General features: G+C 32.8%; 2 protein-coding genes and 1 pseudogene across 5 annotated transcripts; 2 read left to right on the top strand and 1 right to left on the bottom strand.

The window, feature by feature from the left end:
• Positions 1 to 473: 473 nt before the first annotated feature.
• On the top strand, positions 474 to 3,258 carry LOC139774865 (uncharacterized; annotated as a pseudogene).
• Positions 3,259 to 7,140: 3,882 nt separating this feature from the next.
• On the bottom strand, positions 7,141 to 11,838 carry LOC139774908 (uncharacterized). 4 transcript variants are annotated; one of them, XM_071710445.1, is made up of 10 exons: positions 11,682 to 11,838; positions 10,748 to 10,909; positions 10,377 to 10,596; positions 10,192 to 10,297; positions 9,803 to 10,112; positions 9,018 to 9,205; positions 8,883 to 8,925; positions 8,177 to 8,335; positions 7,614 to 7,752; positions 7,141 to 7,531 (listed from the first exon to the last, which is right to left on the bottom strand). In XM_071710445.1, the coding sequence occupies exons 2-10, from the start codon at positions 10,907 to 10,909 to the stop codon at positions 7,353 to 7,355; spliced, it is 1,506 nt and encodes a 501-aa protein (XP_071566546.1). In that variant the 5' UTR covers positions 11,682 to 11,838; the 3' UTR covers positions 7,141 to 7,352. The 4 variants fall into 4 exon arrangements, with proteins under 4 accessions (XP_071566546.1, XP_071566543.1, XP_071566545.1 ...); XM_071710442.1 differs by lacking the exon at positions 11,682 to 11,838 and adding an exon at positions 11,447 to 11,563; XM_071710444.1 differs by lacking the exon at positions 11,682 to 11,838 and adding an exon at positions 11,447 to 11,563 and having other exon boundaries at positions 10,192 to 10,294.
• Positions 11,839 to 12,123: 285 nt separating this feature from the next.
• Positions 12,124 to 16,717, top strand: LOC139774909 (uncharacterized). The gene is made up of 3 exons (XM_071710447.1): positions 12,124 to 12,441; positions 12,534 to 15,757; positions 16,115 to 16,717. Exons 2-3 carry the CDS (start codon positions 14,847 to 14,849, stop codon positions 16,278 to 16,280), a joined length of 1,077 nt encoding a protein of 358 aa, XP_071566548.1. The 5' UTR covers positions 12,124 to 12,441; positions 12,534 to 14,846; the 3' UTR covers positions 16,281 to 16,717.
• Positions 16,718 to 16,836: the final 119 nt, after the last annotated feature.

The raw sequence follows: 16,836 nt of genomic DNA, 5'->3' as shown, positions 1-16,836 counted from the left end.
CACCCACCTCCGCCGGTAGGCAGCGTGGAACTCGCTTTATAACTTAAAGTACATCTAAATTGTAAAGCGAAATTATAAAGCACATGCATGGAGGGGTACAAGGGGTAAAATAAATATAAATAATATAAATAAATAAAATAAAAATAATATAAATAATAATATAAATAATATAATGATATCCCTCATATTCCAATTTCGGCTGATGAAGTCTTGCAGTATTATATTTTCTTTTCTCTGCCATATCGAAAAGTGTAGCAACTATGGACACAGTAAAAGTAACAAACAATCGACAGGAGATGCGGCTACGAAGAATCGACAGTCCTTTTTTCGCGATTGTCATTTTGCAATCTTTGCAGGCAGCATCTCCTGTCGATTGTTTGTTACTTTTACTGTGTCCATAGTCGCTACACTTTTCGACATGGCAGAGAAAAGAAAACATAATACTGCAAGACTTCATCAGCCGAAATTGGAATATGAGGGATATCATTTCCATTATCACTATATTCTTACAAAGATACGATGTAAGTAGATATAAGAAATACAGTGAAATCGAGTAAAAGACAATACCAGATAGGAAAAAATAGATACTTTAATAATATTTTGATTGGAAATAGTATTATTTATACTTATCAGCGTAAGAGTACATTGAATTGCATTTGGAGCTTTTAATAATGAGGAATTTCTTTCACAGATACTACGAATGCAGTTATCGTAAAAATAAAGATGTGCAATGCCGAGCACGATTAAAAATAAAAAATAATACATATATTTGTAATGGAGGTCACGAGAAGCACGAAAAGCCTGTTAGTGAACTTGCCAATTTAAAAAAAGAAATCGAAACAGCACGACAACCATTTGAGACAACTAAAATGATAAAAAAAGGATTGTTTCAAAGTAAGTAAGAGGCGATGAAATAAAAAATAATAATTATGAAGATGATTATTACAATTTGTAATTCGTTATTTGTTTACACATAGATACGACCATCTTCTAGATTTAACAAGTGTGTCAAATATTGAGAAATGTATAGAGCGCCATAGAAAACAAAATATTGGAAAGATTCCAAGAAATCTTAACGATTTGCAAGATTGCTTAGAGAAAGACAATTAGAAGCAACTACTTGTTATTAACGAAACAGAATGTTTCATTAATAAGTTTGTAAAAAAAAATGGCAATACAAACGCTATTATTTTCATTGATAAAGTTTTGATAGAAAAACTTATAAATCAGATTGAGGGAAAGCTAACGATCTTCGTAGATGGGACGTTTGCGACAGTACTCAATTGAAAAATAAGGATTGTCAATTGTGGATAATTGTGATGAGATACAATAACAGAGTAAGCAAAACAATTAATTTATTAGTGCAATTATTACATAATTAGTTTATTTAAATATATATGCGTGCGTGTGTATATAAATATATGTATAAGTAAATTTTATTGCTCTCAAATTTCAGACATTTCCAATTGTCTTACACTATTATGGAAAAACGTAATACTCAAAATTATATCGAAATTTTGAGAGCAATTTTACAGAGTGTAGATATAAGACCTGATATAATAATATCTGATTATGAGAAAGCAGAAAGAAAAGCGTTACAAACAGTTTTTCCTAAGGCTAAAGTCATTGGTTGCTTCTTCCATTACAGTCAGGTATTAAAAAATACGATTACACATAATAACAAACATGTAGTGTACATAAATTTTCTTCTCATGTCCGTTTCTCATTACAGGCGTTAGTTCGTAATGCAGACAAGTACGGAATCCTGAAAGGAGAAGAGAAAGAGTTAGGCTGGGGTATTACAAAATTATTAATATCTCTCGCTTTGTTGCCAGAATCATTAATAGAAGAAGGGTTCCAAATGATAGCCAATGTCATCTTCCCGGTAAAAAGTTTTTCATATAAAAACATATATAAATAAATATAATTATATACTGAATATGTCCCATATATAATGTTCATACTAGTTTCTTTCTTTTGTAAAATTTTTATTTAATCTAAGAAAAATAATAGTAATAGTAAGAAGACATAAAATATAATTAAAAGGATGATTTTTGTACGGTTTTTCTTTAGAAAAGTTAACTTTTAAAAAATAAATATATTAAATAGGAACTTTACAAAGAAAGGAAACTAGTATGCACATATATATGAACACATATATTTCGTATGTAATTATATACATTTATATATAGTTACATATATTTATATATGTCCACACGACACACATATAAGAACAATTTTTTACCGTGTTTCAGGATTGTAAACGTTTACAACCACTTCTGAAATATTATAGAAACACTTGGCTTAATGGATTTAAGCCCAGTTCGTTCTGTGTATTTAAAAAAATACATAGAACGAACAATGTCTTAGAAAGACACAATCGGGAATTGAGAGAAACTTTGAAAAAACATATATAATATTGTCTCGATTTATTTATATTGTTTTTCTTTTTCGCTGTTCCTGTTTCAGTTCGCACTTGAAAAGGGCTCGAATATAGAGCCGAAACGTTGTGCATTTTTGTATATATTGCGCCAGTTAATCGAGTAATAAATTGAATTGCTGATTTTATTCACTGGCGGACGAAATTATTATCGATATTTGAAAAAACATTCCACGATTGTTGAATTTTTAGGTACGTCTCAGATAAGATAAAGATATCATGTTTAACTCAATTCGAGTTTATATCATTATATTTAGAAAAATGCATACAAGAAATGCGTGCACACATGCTGTTCAGATTTCATTAACGTTATGATCAGAAGAATGTTTCAATTAATAAAATTATATATACATATATCTATATATTAAGTACATATACGTATATATATTAATTTCATATATATATATATATATATATATACATACACACATACACACAAGTCATGAAGGTTCACAAATATTTATACATTATTTGTATTCATCTTGTGCTTATAACGTAATGATTTAAATTAAGTTTTAAATTGGAGTTTTAACATGATATCACATATCATAATGAAATGTAATCATCACGAATTTCTAATTCAATGTCGTTTACAGCTTACCTTACTGAGCATCAAAGAAACATCAAAAGTTTGATGCAACATCCACAATTCTGGGCGAGGTCGGTGCGTAAGCGTACACAAATTAAAGAAAATAAATTTAAAAAAATTTGGGAGAACATAGAAAAAAATATAAACGAGTTAGATTTATTATTGATCTTAAATACGTTATCTGAACTTGTTGGAAAAGATTAAATAAATTTATAAATATGTTACTGTACCTTATACTTCTTTTAATCTTCCTTCCCAGACACACACACACACACACACAGGGGGGGGGGGTGCAAGGGGGGGCCTTCGGCCCCCCCCCCTCCCGCACCCAACCCGCCGGTAGGCAGCGTGGACCTCGCTTTAGAACTTAAAGTACATGCTAAGTTGTAAAGCGAAATTATAAAGTACATGCATGAGGAGGGGGGTGCAGGGGAGCAGAATCCCCCCGCCCACGCATGTACTTAAACGAGCTTGTAAAGCGCGTCATGAACCCATGTGGCACCTCGTTTCGCGTGGAAAGTGTATGCGTGAACTATTTTGACATGTAGGAAAATAATTTATATATATATGCAACGTAATTGGAGAAGTTGTTAGACCGATTCTTTCAATTTTAACAGTATAAATTATTTACTGAAAAGGAAAATTAAGAACAGAAAAGGAAATAAAATATTTATAATTGTATTTTCTTTTTTCCTATTAGTTTTGATAATTTGTACAAAATTAACAATAATAGAAAATAGAAATACCGAAGATTACATAGAAGTCTGAAAACAAATAACAAATACTGTTCTTTCATCATTATCACGCATGTGTCAAAAAGGTTTGATTATTTTGTATTCGTGCGCATATATTTTGAAAAAGGCTACCTCTAACTTAACAGATTACTACTTACGCAGTGCTACTAATCTACAAAAATTAAATTGTGTTGCCTAGGGATTTTCTTTAGTACCAACATTATCCCCTCTTTTTTTGAGGAAAAGTCGTGTAACTGTTTCATTGGCTTAAAGCCCGGTGTCCACGATGCAAGAACTGTGTCCAAGTTTCGGTTTAAGCCAATCAACTTGCAGCTCTTACAGAAAAGTAGCAGTTTCATTAGCTTAAACCGAAACTTGGACACAGTTCTTGCATCGTGGACACCGGGCTTAAGCCCTGTGTCCACGATCCAAGAACTGTGTCCAAGTTTCGGTTTAAGCCAATGAAACTGCTACTTTTCTGTAAGAGCTGCAAGTTGATTGGCTTAAACCGAAACTCGGACGCAGTTCTAGCATCGTGGACACAAAGCTTTAGGAGAGTACACTATGAAAGCGCCACGTAGTGACGAGCATGCGCAGCATTATAAAGCCGTGATCAGACTACGGATTGGGATTGAGATTGGATTGAAATTTGACCAATTAGAGCAAAGTTCACTAAACTTGAAGTTAGTTTTCTTTATTCTGATTGATTAAATTTCAATCCAATCTCAATCCCAATCCGTAGTCTGATCATGGCTTAGGCTGCGTTCGGAAACGCTACCCTGAAGGTAGACTCAGGTGAGTAGTGGTGGGGGCAGGGTACACCCCGGGTGTAAGTAGTTTCCGAACGGCAAATAAGTAATAAGACATGGCGGATGAAAGGCAATCCCGAGATAATATTATTGTATCCTGCGCTATATATGACTACTGGACAAAAAAATAATCTCAGGATAGCTTTAGATAGTTTATATCCAGATAGTAACGACACAGTATAATATCTACTTATGCTGTGGTAATGATAAGCCGCTGAATGCTTCTACAGCTTCTACTTCCTTTTATGCTGGGTCTACAATGCGAGTCGCAAAGTCGTGAGTCGCAAGAATTGACCAATCACCGTCGATTATTCTCCTCAAATTCGACTGTGATTGGTCAATTCTTGCGACTCACGACTTTGCGACTCGCATTGTAGACCCAGCATTAGTAAAATTAGTGGTGCAATCACCAAATAACGATGAAATAATATATTTTTTAATTTAAAATTATCAGTTATTACTTTACAAAAGGAGTGTAAAATATATCGATTGCTTAAGCAACTGTTAAGATATATATACCTACATAAGATGAATCATTAATTAATATGAATAATAGAAAAATATAATCGTAATTACCGTCAAGATATTATTAAACGTAGATAAAATCTGATAATAAATTAGCGGTAGGCAATAGAATATAATTAACCTTACTTAAATCCAATTAATCAGAGTTATTATAGATAACAGTTTGATCAATTCAGCAAATCGCAACGCAAACCCGGTAAAACATTTTTTATATAAAAAATTTTAATATATATAATCATACAATATTATATAAAATATGTCCATACTATGTTTTTTTCTCTTGTATAATTTCTGTTCGTATGTACAAGAAAAATAATAAGAAAAAAATTAGAAAATAATAAAAAAAATAATTTTTGCATTGTTTTTTTATAACAAAAAATAAAGTCTGAGAAATTGTGAAAAATTTGCTCATATATAATCATATTTTATATACAATTATTACATTTCCCTTACAGAAATTTAATACTGTAAGTGATTATTTGGCTAGTGATTACTTATTTCGAGTATTAAAAGTACTGTTTTTAATGATTTTAATACTCAAAATAAGTAAAATTACTAGCCAAATAATCACTTACAGTATTAATAAATTTCTATAAGGGTTATATTTATATATAATTATATATGATTATATATAGGCAAATAAATAATGCAAAAACAATAAAAAACAATGCAAAAATTATCCTTTTAATTATTTTCTAATTCTCTTTCTTTTTATTTTTCTTGTACATACGAGCAGAGATTATACAAGATAAAGAAACATACATGGACATGGACATATTTTATATAATATTTTATATAATATCATATAATTATATATATTTAAATATGTGTTTATATAAAAAAATTTTTACCGGGAATAGATAATGGAGCTACGAATTCAAGTATTTAACGCACAGTACGCGATATTCGCCAGCCTCGCTTCGAAGAGAAAAGATACGTAATACCTGGTGTATTGTATACGAAATATTGGACACAGAGATGTACTAGAACTGACCGGAAATGTTTGGAATGGATTCCGATCAAAATTCAATTATTCCTTAGATTTCCATTGTTTTTTTTAGAGAAAACGGAATAATTTCAATCGGAATCCATTCGGAACTGTTCCATAGAAGAAGAAACTCCATTGCTACAGTTTAAAAAATGCCGCTAAATGTAATAAGTTACCCGCATTCACCCTGAAATTTCAGGGTGGAAAATTTTCCTCCTGAGGTGTACCCGGGTGAAGTTTCCGAACGACTTCATCTCTGTCACACAGGTACAACCCGAACGTTTCCGAACATCGTAAGCCTCGGCGGGTGCACCCGGACCCGGGCGAAGTTTCCGAACGCAGTGCAGCCTATGCATTATATTCACTGCAGTGTATCTATCGCGTATCGCGCGTAGTAAAATATTGTATATTTTATACATTTGGAGGCTTAAAATATGTAATAAAGTACTTATAAAATTCGACATACTCACAATATCTTACGTTTAGAAAATTATAATTATTTAAATTATAAATATACGCAAGAATTAGAGATCCTATTTATCAAATTTCTTTAAGTTTTTATATGAAAAGATTTTGTGTAGAGTTACGTAATTTTTTAAATTAAATTTTTAATTAAAAGGCTATAAGAAACTACGAAAGACTGAGAATTTTCGAAAAGAGTGAAAGAGATTAAGAATAAAAAATAAATGCATGTAATAATATTACTTTTCTAAATATTGAAATTTGAAATATTAATTTGGATATTTATTTAAATATATTTATATTTTACAGATCAGTGCTGCAATCACTTGTTTTGATCACCTGTTGCAATCATTTACACAACTCTATTACTGCGCATCGCACTGGTAAGTGCATTCAATTATATATATCCTATCTTAATCTGAAGGTAATGAATTTATAAAAATTATATGAAACATAAATAAGACATAAATGTAAATATGATATGAGAAAGACCGGAAATAATAAACAATATTTTTTCTTAGCAATTAATTAATATACAAAAATTTAAATTCGCAGCAATAATAAATATACAGTATAGTAAAATATTCACAAACTTCTTGATATCTGAATGCATTTATTCCTTGATTATTATTAATATATTTAAAATAGTACAATTATCAGTTAAATGTATAAGAATATTATAGATAAGTATATCATATAAATTTGTTGCCTTCTGAAATATGGATAGGTCAGGATAAAGTAGTAATTTAATTCTTTAAATAATTATTATCTGTCGACAGGGTTGCAGAACTGGTAATTAAAACATTTATAAATCATAAATCAATTTTAAATCATTAATCACACGAAGCTTTAATTCACGAATCAATTTTGATTCGTGCAAGAGCTGCTTGTGCAATTGCTGCGAAATGCTCACCTCGCGATCTGTTACTTCTGTTTTTTTAGTTTTGCTTTCTTCCTCTTCGTCAGACGATATTGTCAAACATTCTAGAAATTTATAAAATAATCATTAATATACATGTTATACATACACACATGTTTCGTGCACAAAATATGTTACTGAACATACCTAGTTCTTTGTGAATAGGCTTTGGTTTTGAAGCTGCACTCTTACCCTCTCTTCTGGGCCGCTTGCATATAGGACCGTCTCGTTCTATTTTCTCCAATTTCACAACATTTCGTTCGCTGTTGTTCTTCTTATAGAACATCTATAAAGATATACAATCGTAATATATCTACAAATTAACACAGGATGGCGAAAAAAATTGCAGACAGAAATATTATGATTCATTAAGATGAGCGTAGTAAACTGCTTTCAATATGACCTGTAATAATATGGCAGTGATATAAAATGTCTTAATTTTAGAACTAATTCTTGTTTAAAATTTTCTCTAAATAAAATACTTCTTAATAACCATGTGCTGAAATAGCGCTCTAAACTTACTATATATTAAAAAATGCTATGTTAATAGTCCTCTTAAACTAAATTCTTAATCTTAAGTAAACTAAATTCGTTAGTCATTCATCAGTCAGACAATCGATTATTATAACAGAGTCATTGTAATAGGTGATCCTTATAACACTGTATTAATAAATATATCGGTCTTCTGGCACCGCAGTCATAATCCTTACATCGACAGACATCCCAGTCTCCTTCCTTTCTGCTATGGGTACAGACTTGACTTTCTCAATTTTTAATTTTGTATTACATCGTTCACATCGGTTGAAGTGTAATGAACTGTAGCCGCAGTGAGGACAGAGAGCAAGCATTTCTTTGACCAAAATAGGTTCCTAGTAATAACACGGTATACTTTGTACTTGTAGCATATCATTTATTTTGAATGATGAACTTTAAGTGTACTCCCTTAATTTGTTACGGAATTCTTATCAATTGCATCAACGTGACATTATCACACTTGCATATAAATTATCATTAACTATGTTGTATACTGTTTACTTTATTTCATTCTTATATTCCGTTATTTTTGATATGATATATCTATTATATCATTCACACATACAAATATCAATCCTATTACCTATTATCACTATTATATTATATTAAAGAAATTGGCATAATATAAAAAAAATATTACTGCAAATTATATAAATCATATATTTTTGTATTAATGTTAGATATTATCGACTGTTTCAGAACTATGACATTTTCTAATAATTAATAAATACTAATTCCAAATTTTAGGAATTTAAGTATTAGAAAAATAAAATTTCATTATACGTATATTTGCAATATACACGGAATTGAAAAGAATAGCATAACTTTTATGCCAATATCCTTATTTAATCTAATTTTTCAATAATAAACTAACAAGCTTACCTCAGAAGTTTGGGAAGAGGTGTTACTATTTTCATCCGATGTACTGAAAATATTATTTCAGAATTTTTTGTAATATATATTTGAATATTATATAAACAAATCAATATAAACAAATATAAAATTAGAATATCTTACTTGACATTTTGGGGTAACTTTTCAGCGTTCGCGATAGTGCTCACAATTTCCTGAGTAGAATTACAGTCACCATCACTACCATCCAAGGATGACGTATGCATCACACCACCCTCTACTATGTAGTTTATCCCCAATGCGGGATCATCCACCAAAGAGACTTGTGTTTCACCAGGGAATGAAATATTCACCTAAAAATATTTTATGTAATATATGAATGTATAATCTCACAAAAATTCGATTATTACTATACAAGGATTATGTGGTTGATAACTCTGGATGAAAATAGCATATAATTGCAATTATCCCATGCAATTTCGCAGCTTATCCCATAAAGCTCTTGGATACTCGCCACGGCCATGTTAGATCGTGATGTCAGAGGCGAGAAATGACACGCTGAGAATTATTGCGCCATTTTCAAATATTTGAATAAAATATTTGATTAAAAAACCACTTTAAATCGCTTTAGCGCACTTATAAAATGTTCTGAAAACTTTTCTTTTCCCTTGACAGTTAATAAACAGCCGTAAAATAAATGTGACATGAAGCCTATATACAGTTATACGTTTGCGCACAAGCCTTTTTTCTCGCCTTTGACCTCACGATCTAACATAGTCGCGGCGAGTACCTAGAAGCTATAAGAAAAATTTTAAACTTGAATAATCATTGATGTTGAGATAGATATACCTAATATTTAAAAATATTTGACAAACTTCTCTGAAATTCTGAAATTCTTCCAACTACATAGCAATCATTCTGTATAGTCTTTCAACTTTGTAGAAACATACCTGGCTCAAGACTGCACGTGCCTGATCCAATAGGTCGTGTACCGTGCAGTCCTCGTTCGGTATGTCGAACGTAATTAGTCTCTGTTCGCCTGTGGTTAACATCACTAACATTTTTGCCGTATTTCCTTGAATTTGATGCTGAACTATGGCATTTGTTGGATCGTTAATAGTTTTTTGGAGGTAAGCGAAGCTTTCACTTGAGCTGTTCTCGGGTTCCAATCGTGGCGAAGAAGATTGTTGCGTTTGCTCTTTCTCCTCAACACATTCTGGAGTATCGATTTCCATCTCAATAAATCTAGTAATATCTGGCCTAAAAATTTATAATGTGTACTTATATGATAATAATGAGAAAAATTATTAATTTATACAGTCACTTTTTCATATCTTACATTGGCAGTACTTTTAAAATTTTATACATTATGTCATGTATGTGATTCAACCTCTCCATATCTTCACTTTTAAACTGTCCAATTTCATGTTCAGCATTATCTTCTGCTACAAAAATAAGTATCGTAATAAATATCACATTATTTTTGATAAAATATTATTCTAGACTACTAAATACAAAAATTACCTGGTTTGTACAATTCGATCAGACGATTTATTACAATTTTTATATGAACTGTCTGCATACGCACTAAATCTTGCAAGAAGAATTTATAAGTTGAAATTACTTCTGGTGACCTATTTGTCCATTCGATTTGAAGAAGTGCTTGAACAAACGATTCGTGTCTAATATCTAACAAGGATATACATTGTCTTGCTTCAGTTAGAAATTCTGTTAAATCGCTATCCTGAAGAAACAAGAATGCTTTAAAGTATCTTGCATCATAATATGCAACCAATCGATTACTATGCAAATCATATTATACATATATATCATGCATTAAAAGATTGTAAAAGACTTGCAAACAAATTTTCTTTGCGCCCTTCACCTATTATTACCTTTATAGCACCTTCTTTAAGCGAATGTATCAGTTTCTCGTATTCCTTAATCCCATCACTGCTTGCGGAATTACATAATATATTTTTAACATCTTTCGAGAGTTTAAAATATACTTTGCCAGGCTGCTTAATACTGCTGACTCTTGAGGATACCACAGACATCTGTTGAACCGATAAATCGTCAGAACTCCTAATGACAAATTCTTGAAGGATTCTCAATATGGCCTAGTTTACACCGTGCGACCTGATCGCGACCTGACCTATGCCCTGACCTAAAATAGGCTTCTAAACAAAACGTTTACACCATGTAGGCCTATGATACTTTTGGTCAAATATAGATAAAAATCCAGTATCCAGTATTTATTGGTACACTCTCTGCACTTTAGGCGATCTTTAGGTCACCTGCGTTTACACGCGTTACGTCCTACTTTAGGTCTACGCCTAATTTAGGTCAGGGCACGCGAAAAAGAGACCTGACCCAAGCGAGGTCGCAACTGTTTACATCGTCGCGACCTATCGTGTTTGGGTTGAATATAAGGTATAGGTCGCGGCCTAAACGCACGGTGTAAACTAGGCCAATAATGACAAAGCTATCTCGCAAAGTGCCGCTTTAAATTCGAATGCAGAGATTTCAGTCAAAATAATCGCAATCAAGAGATTTCAGTCCAAATAAATAAAAGGTTTGTTCGCTTCGCATACTCCAATAAACACCACGAGCACTTGGATCACGGATAAAAGGTGGCGATTGAAGCAGATGAGTTTTTGAAGTGCGTTGGAGTGATTAGGAGCATGGTGGGGCATGCGACGCGAACAAACCTAAAATATCACGAAATCATCGCTGTCATCGCGAAATCGGCAAGTGAAGCGGCAAAACGAAAGAAGGTTACGTGCAATACGTGCGCGTTAAAATTAATTATTAGACTGGACTACCTACTTCTCGACGAGTACAGCTTTCACTTTATGTAGTGTACACTGCTTCCGGCAATTGCTGTACGTACGTTTTTAATCTGGACGCGTATTACACGTGCAAACGTCGAATCACTCACCATACGCTCGCGGCGGGCGGCCGCCGGCCACATGTTTCGGCACAGAACATATATAATGAGAAGAGCAAGCTCAATCAAAGCAAGCTCCGTGTTAAACGAAGGAAACATAAAATTGATCGTAACGCTCGCAGTGGCTTGGCTTGGTACTAGATAGTACTATATATATATATATACATATGCCGTATATTTCAAATTTTTAGGGCCAATTTCACCAACCACGGTTAGCTTAACCGACGGTTAAAGTTAGCAGAATTGACCAATAGAAATGAATCCACCCTGCTTTCTATTGGTCAATTCTGCTAACTTTAACCGTCGGTTAAGGGGATGCTAAAGCTAAGGCCGAACTTCCTCGACGTCGGTAATGTCAACTCTGTCAACTAAAGCAAAGGCCGAACTGATATTGGAGACCTCGCGTGGTGACAACGCGAAACTCCGGTTTCAGTGTTACCAACTAATTTCAGGTTCTATGAAGTGGGTATGTCCGTACACGTACACACACCACTGAATTGCTCACACGGACGCACGGTAGAGAGACATATGCACCTCTATGAAGTTGGCCGGACAACTTCAACGTATCGAACTTTCATTAATTGGAATCGATTGGTGGTCGTTTGGTGGTCTTTGGTAGTCTAGTCCGATCGTTTGGTGGTTAGTCGTTTTCCTGTAAAATAAAAATGAAATTTCCGGTGTGAAGTTAGCCGGACAATTTTTATTTTTCAACCAATTTAACTTTTCTATAGCTCATTCGACGCGGAATCGTTTGGTGGTCAACCGTTTTCCTAAAAAATAGAAAAAACCGTACGCTCACGCCATTGGTCGTATGACTCCGTGACATTACCCAGATAGCCAAACCTGAGCAGCAGATTCCACGCAGAGTCTGCATTACATTTTTGGTATCAGAAAGGCAACAAATTGCACGCGGAAACTGCTCTATCAGACGATGTTGTCAAACTGTAGCCAGAAATGCGACAGAGCCTGCTGATAGGCAATGTGAGCAGATTGGCAGCAGAAACCGCGCAGAGCCTGCACACATACTTGGCAGCAGATTGACAACAAAGATCGAGCAAAGCCTGCGCGCATGACTTGAGAACAGAGTGGCAGCAAAAACCAAACAGATCCTGTCGATAATCAGCTGTTGAAGTGACGCGCATTATTATAGCTCATCATTAAAAATTATCCCTGATCTATACTGTATATTTAAACGTTTCTTTTTGACGTAGAACTATAAGATCCTATTTGTATAGTTGTTGTAGTGATAGGAGAAGAATTATATTAAATAATAAAGAATTATAAAGTTTTTATATTTTTACATATATATGTATATATGTGTGTGTATGTAAATATAATATACCTAATTGTTATTTATGCATTATACATATAAGTATAATTTGTATAATCATAAGATTATGTATTATTATTTCTAATATATTTTATTTATATAATATATATAGATAATATGGTTGTCGAACTGGGAAGACTTACTAGTTGAATCGCTTGTGCATATACCGTTGGACCTATGCGTCGAGATATTAAAAATAACAACTAAACATTTACACGAATTGGAAATTTCACGAGCCAGACGCTTTATTTTTCTTCTGATTTATAAAATATACTATAAATGCTTGTGGTTGCACTTAGGCACTTTGTCGGAACAAAATGTGATTGAACGCATCGACCAATTAGTAAATTATTTTAGAATATTGTGTGACTTACTTGTCAGCCCCCAGTTTGTTGCTCCCTATGATTTATCTATCGAGAAGAAATACTTGCGACATGGTATTTTAGTGAAGAACATGCTTCACTATATCAGAAAGTGCATGCATAGCAAAATTGAAAGTTACTCGGAAAACCATAATCTAGCGACACTCTTCACGCTTACGTACGGCGACTCTGATGAACGACCAAATTATTATCACATGGTTCCTATCAATAAAGTAAAATCCATTTTAATAAAATTTGATCAACAACTGGCCACTTTACTTTTGAAACAGATCAAGGAAGTTAACTCTTCTGATGAATTCATGACCTGGGATACCATCAACGATGATGAGAACCCTACGATCTCACTTCAGCACGCTATTGTTATTGAATGTCATTACCTCATAAAATTCATGCAGCGGAATGAATTTTTGGTGATAAATGAGGATCTGTTCTACAGCCTGCAGCAACTTATAAATTCAAGGGAAACCGAGAAATCTATTTTAACTTTTCGAGAACTCTGTCAGGAAATCGCCAAAGGCAGACTGTATGATATGAACATGTTGACTAAACACTATAAGCAGTGGGACCTGTCTATATTGGATTTTATCAACAGAAGGCTGGAATTTTTAGTTTCTAACAAATTCAATTTCTATGCTATACTCGAATATCTCCATCATACATTTGCATATTTGCATACTGAGACAGAAAAGTATCAAGTGTACATGTCGGTACTGAAAATATTAATTCGGCTAGAAGATTACGATATATACCGTATCATATTAAAATACATAAAGATACACTTTTACGACAAACATTTAAAACATCTGTATGATGAGAATTACTTTGATGCATTCATACAACGTATTTCACACAATCGATCGTCATACGTAATACCTCCTGATGACATTTCTGCTCAAGATAGCCGTGCTCTGTCTATTTTTATTCTGTTAAACCCAAAGAAAGTGTTAAGCAAGTTTCTGATATACGTCATATATGAAACAAATACTTCCGAAAACGTTTTCTTTTCCTCTTTCATGCGAGAGTGTTTTAAAGTCCTAATTAATGATCGATATAATGTGCTGATGTATATTCTAAAGGATACAGTTTTGCAGCGGCGCATGATATGGCGCAAACGATTTATGTTATTTATGACCAGCGTTTTTCACTTTGAGGTAATATATTATGTTGTAAATAAAATAGGCATTATAGAATTTCAGATGAAAGTAATGAAATAAGCATTAAGTTAGAATTCTGTTTTAATTTTTTACTTTTAAATTTGTTCACAGATAATATCTCCGGATGAATTAATAAATGAAATCTACATCCCTTATCTGAATAATAGCTATTTTGAGATGAAAAACATACATATAATTCTATCACATACACTAAATATCTTGAAAGAGAAAATTTACACGCCCAGAACTAATTTCGCATCACTAACAACAGCGTTGATCAAGGCGGCATCAGTGCTAAGAAGATGCAACACAAGTTTTTCAAGAAAAAATATATGTAAACGAATGCAATGTATAAATGATATAATATGGCATCTGCGCGAAGCGAATGTGTTGACAGAGAGACAGAAAAATAAGCTATTCTCAAACGGTTATTACCATCAAGTGGAACCACTCGATATGCAGAAAATGCGGCCTGTGATGAACGCGCTGGAAATAATCCAAGAATACGAGAAACGTTGCTTCGTTGTGTATAAACGACTGAGCACGGATCCGCAATGTTATCCCAAGTTGCGCGCTTATGTGCGATCCTTCAGCCTCAATCGAGAGGCTTATATACGTCACATGATTTTACATTGCTTCAAAGAGGAGTACGCGAAATACGTGTTTGACTTGATATTCGTATTCTGGTATCATTTCGGTTGGGCCACCGAGATGATGGCATACGAAAATGTAATGCGCATCACCGCCGAGGCGACGCAGATTGTTCTGATGTATGTAGAGAAATTTCCCGAGGACGCATTTTTATTATTGCTGTACGGGCTTGTGATGCTCTGCAAAGCTGTCACAAGAAACACGACATGCGACAAACTCGAAGAGATCCGCCGCACCCTTCTGAGAACTCTGTGCTCCTTGAATTATATTGTCAACAAAACGCGCGACGGTGATATTTATAGGTCTCTGCTCCAAAGTATCCAACGTTTGAATCCATCTATGGAAGCAGATGATTATTTCGACAAAATCCGCAAAATGATGCATGACTGCCTCGAGGATATCAAGTTTCGACCAAATAGGGCATTCAACCTAAAATGGTAAGTATACATATGATATATAATATTTCCATTTTTTCCCAAACTTAATTTTTAATTAAATCTTTATATTTTCCTTGCTTTTTTCTTCTTCTTCATCTATTTCTTCATTTTACTTGAGTTATTTATTTTTATCCTTATTTTATTTTTCCGTTAAAAAAATAAGAACAACATTTTAATATTCGTATATCATTAAAAGGATACAAAATGCATCTTTAAAATAATAAGAAATTCTTTGTAATTTTTGTGGAAAATTTGATGGGGTTTGCGAGAGAAACTATATATAATTATTTTTCTTATCAAATGGCCAAATCTATTCCCATCACTTTCTATTATATATATATATATTTTTTTTTTCAGCATTTGTGATAGAAGATACTGCAAACATTATAGTTCCCTTATTGAGGAGAAAGTTCCAGCGATGTACAACTCATACTTGTTCATATGTGAATGCCTCAAGTTATCAAATACGGAGACGCATTATTACTCCGAACGATTACTGCGCAGTTTATATCTGGAAGGGTAGATTAACTTCGTTAAAGCGTGCAAAAAGTATTTGCGTATTTCGTCTTTTCCAGGATAATTTTCTATAAAGCAGGACGGTACTATTTCTCAGCAGTATTCCAATCAAAATACATTTTTTTTATATTTTATAAAACATTTTATTTATAAGAATGTTTATTTTCTTTGTACAAAATTTAAAGAAATTGAGTGTGCAAATACTTTTTTTCTATTCTCTGTATAATATCAATTGTCATTTTTTATGTACTATCTTTTATAGTAATTACTCCATCATTTAACTAATTATTTACAAATGTATTTGTTTTTGATCAAACGTTTAAAATTTCTATGAGAGCTTTTTTTAGTAACATATATATATAAGAGTGCAAAAATAAATTTATCTGTGTAATAACATACAGAAAAAATCTTTATCCGTTGAACCTTCCTCATGTTCCTTACAAAGTCAACTGAAATGTAAAGACATGAATGATATGATAAATGAGACAAATTTTGAGTGACAAACATCCATTAAATAAGAAATCTCGGCATTAGATTATCTCCTAGGGCGATGCATCATTACT

Source organism: Temnothorax nylanderi, unplaced genomic scaffold (genome assembly GCF_030848795.1).
Source record: "Temnothorax nylanderi isolate EJ_2023f unplaced genomic scaffold, tnyl_v1.0 TNYL_tig0089_pilon, whole genome shotgun sequence".
Lineage (NCBI taxonomy): Eukaryota > Metazoa > Arthropoda > Insecta > Hymenoptera > Formicidae > Temnothorax > Temnothorax nylanderi.
The sequence above is the reverse complement of the archived record's forward strand: the minus strand, read 5'-3'. Positions and strand labels throughout refer to the sequence as shown.

What these genes read in the sequence shown, in the direction of transcription:
- LOC139774908 (XM_071710442.1), bottom strand. Translation starts at nt 11,548, where the DNA reads ATGCCCCACCATGCTCCTAATCACTCCAACGCACTTCAAAAACTCATC. An exon ending in AGACTGGGATGTCTGTCGAT is followed by an intron (nt 7,753 to 8,176) that starts GTAAGGATTATG and finishes ATATCTTTATAG; the next exon opens with ATGTTCTATAAGAAGAACAA. An exon ending in GCCTATTCACAAAGAACTAG is followed by an intron (nt 7,532 to 7,613) that starts GTATGTTCAGTA and finishes ATAAATTTCTAG; the next exon opens with AATGTTTGACAATATCGTCT.
- LOC139774909 (XM_071710447.1), top strand. Translation starts at nt 14,847, where the DNA reads ATGAAAAACATACATATAATTCTATCACATACACTAAATATCTTGAAA. An exon ending in AGGGCATTCAACCTAAAATG is followed by an intron (nt 15,758 to 16,114) that starts GTAAGTATACAT and finishes TTTTTTTTTCAG; the next exon opens with CATTTGTGATAGAAGATACT.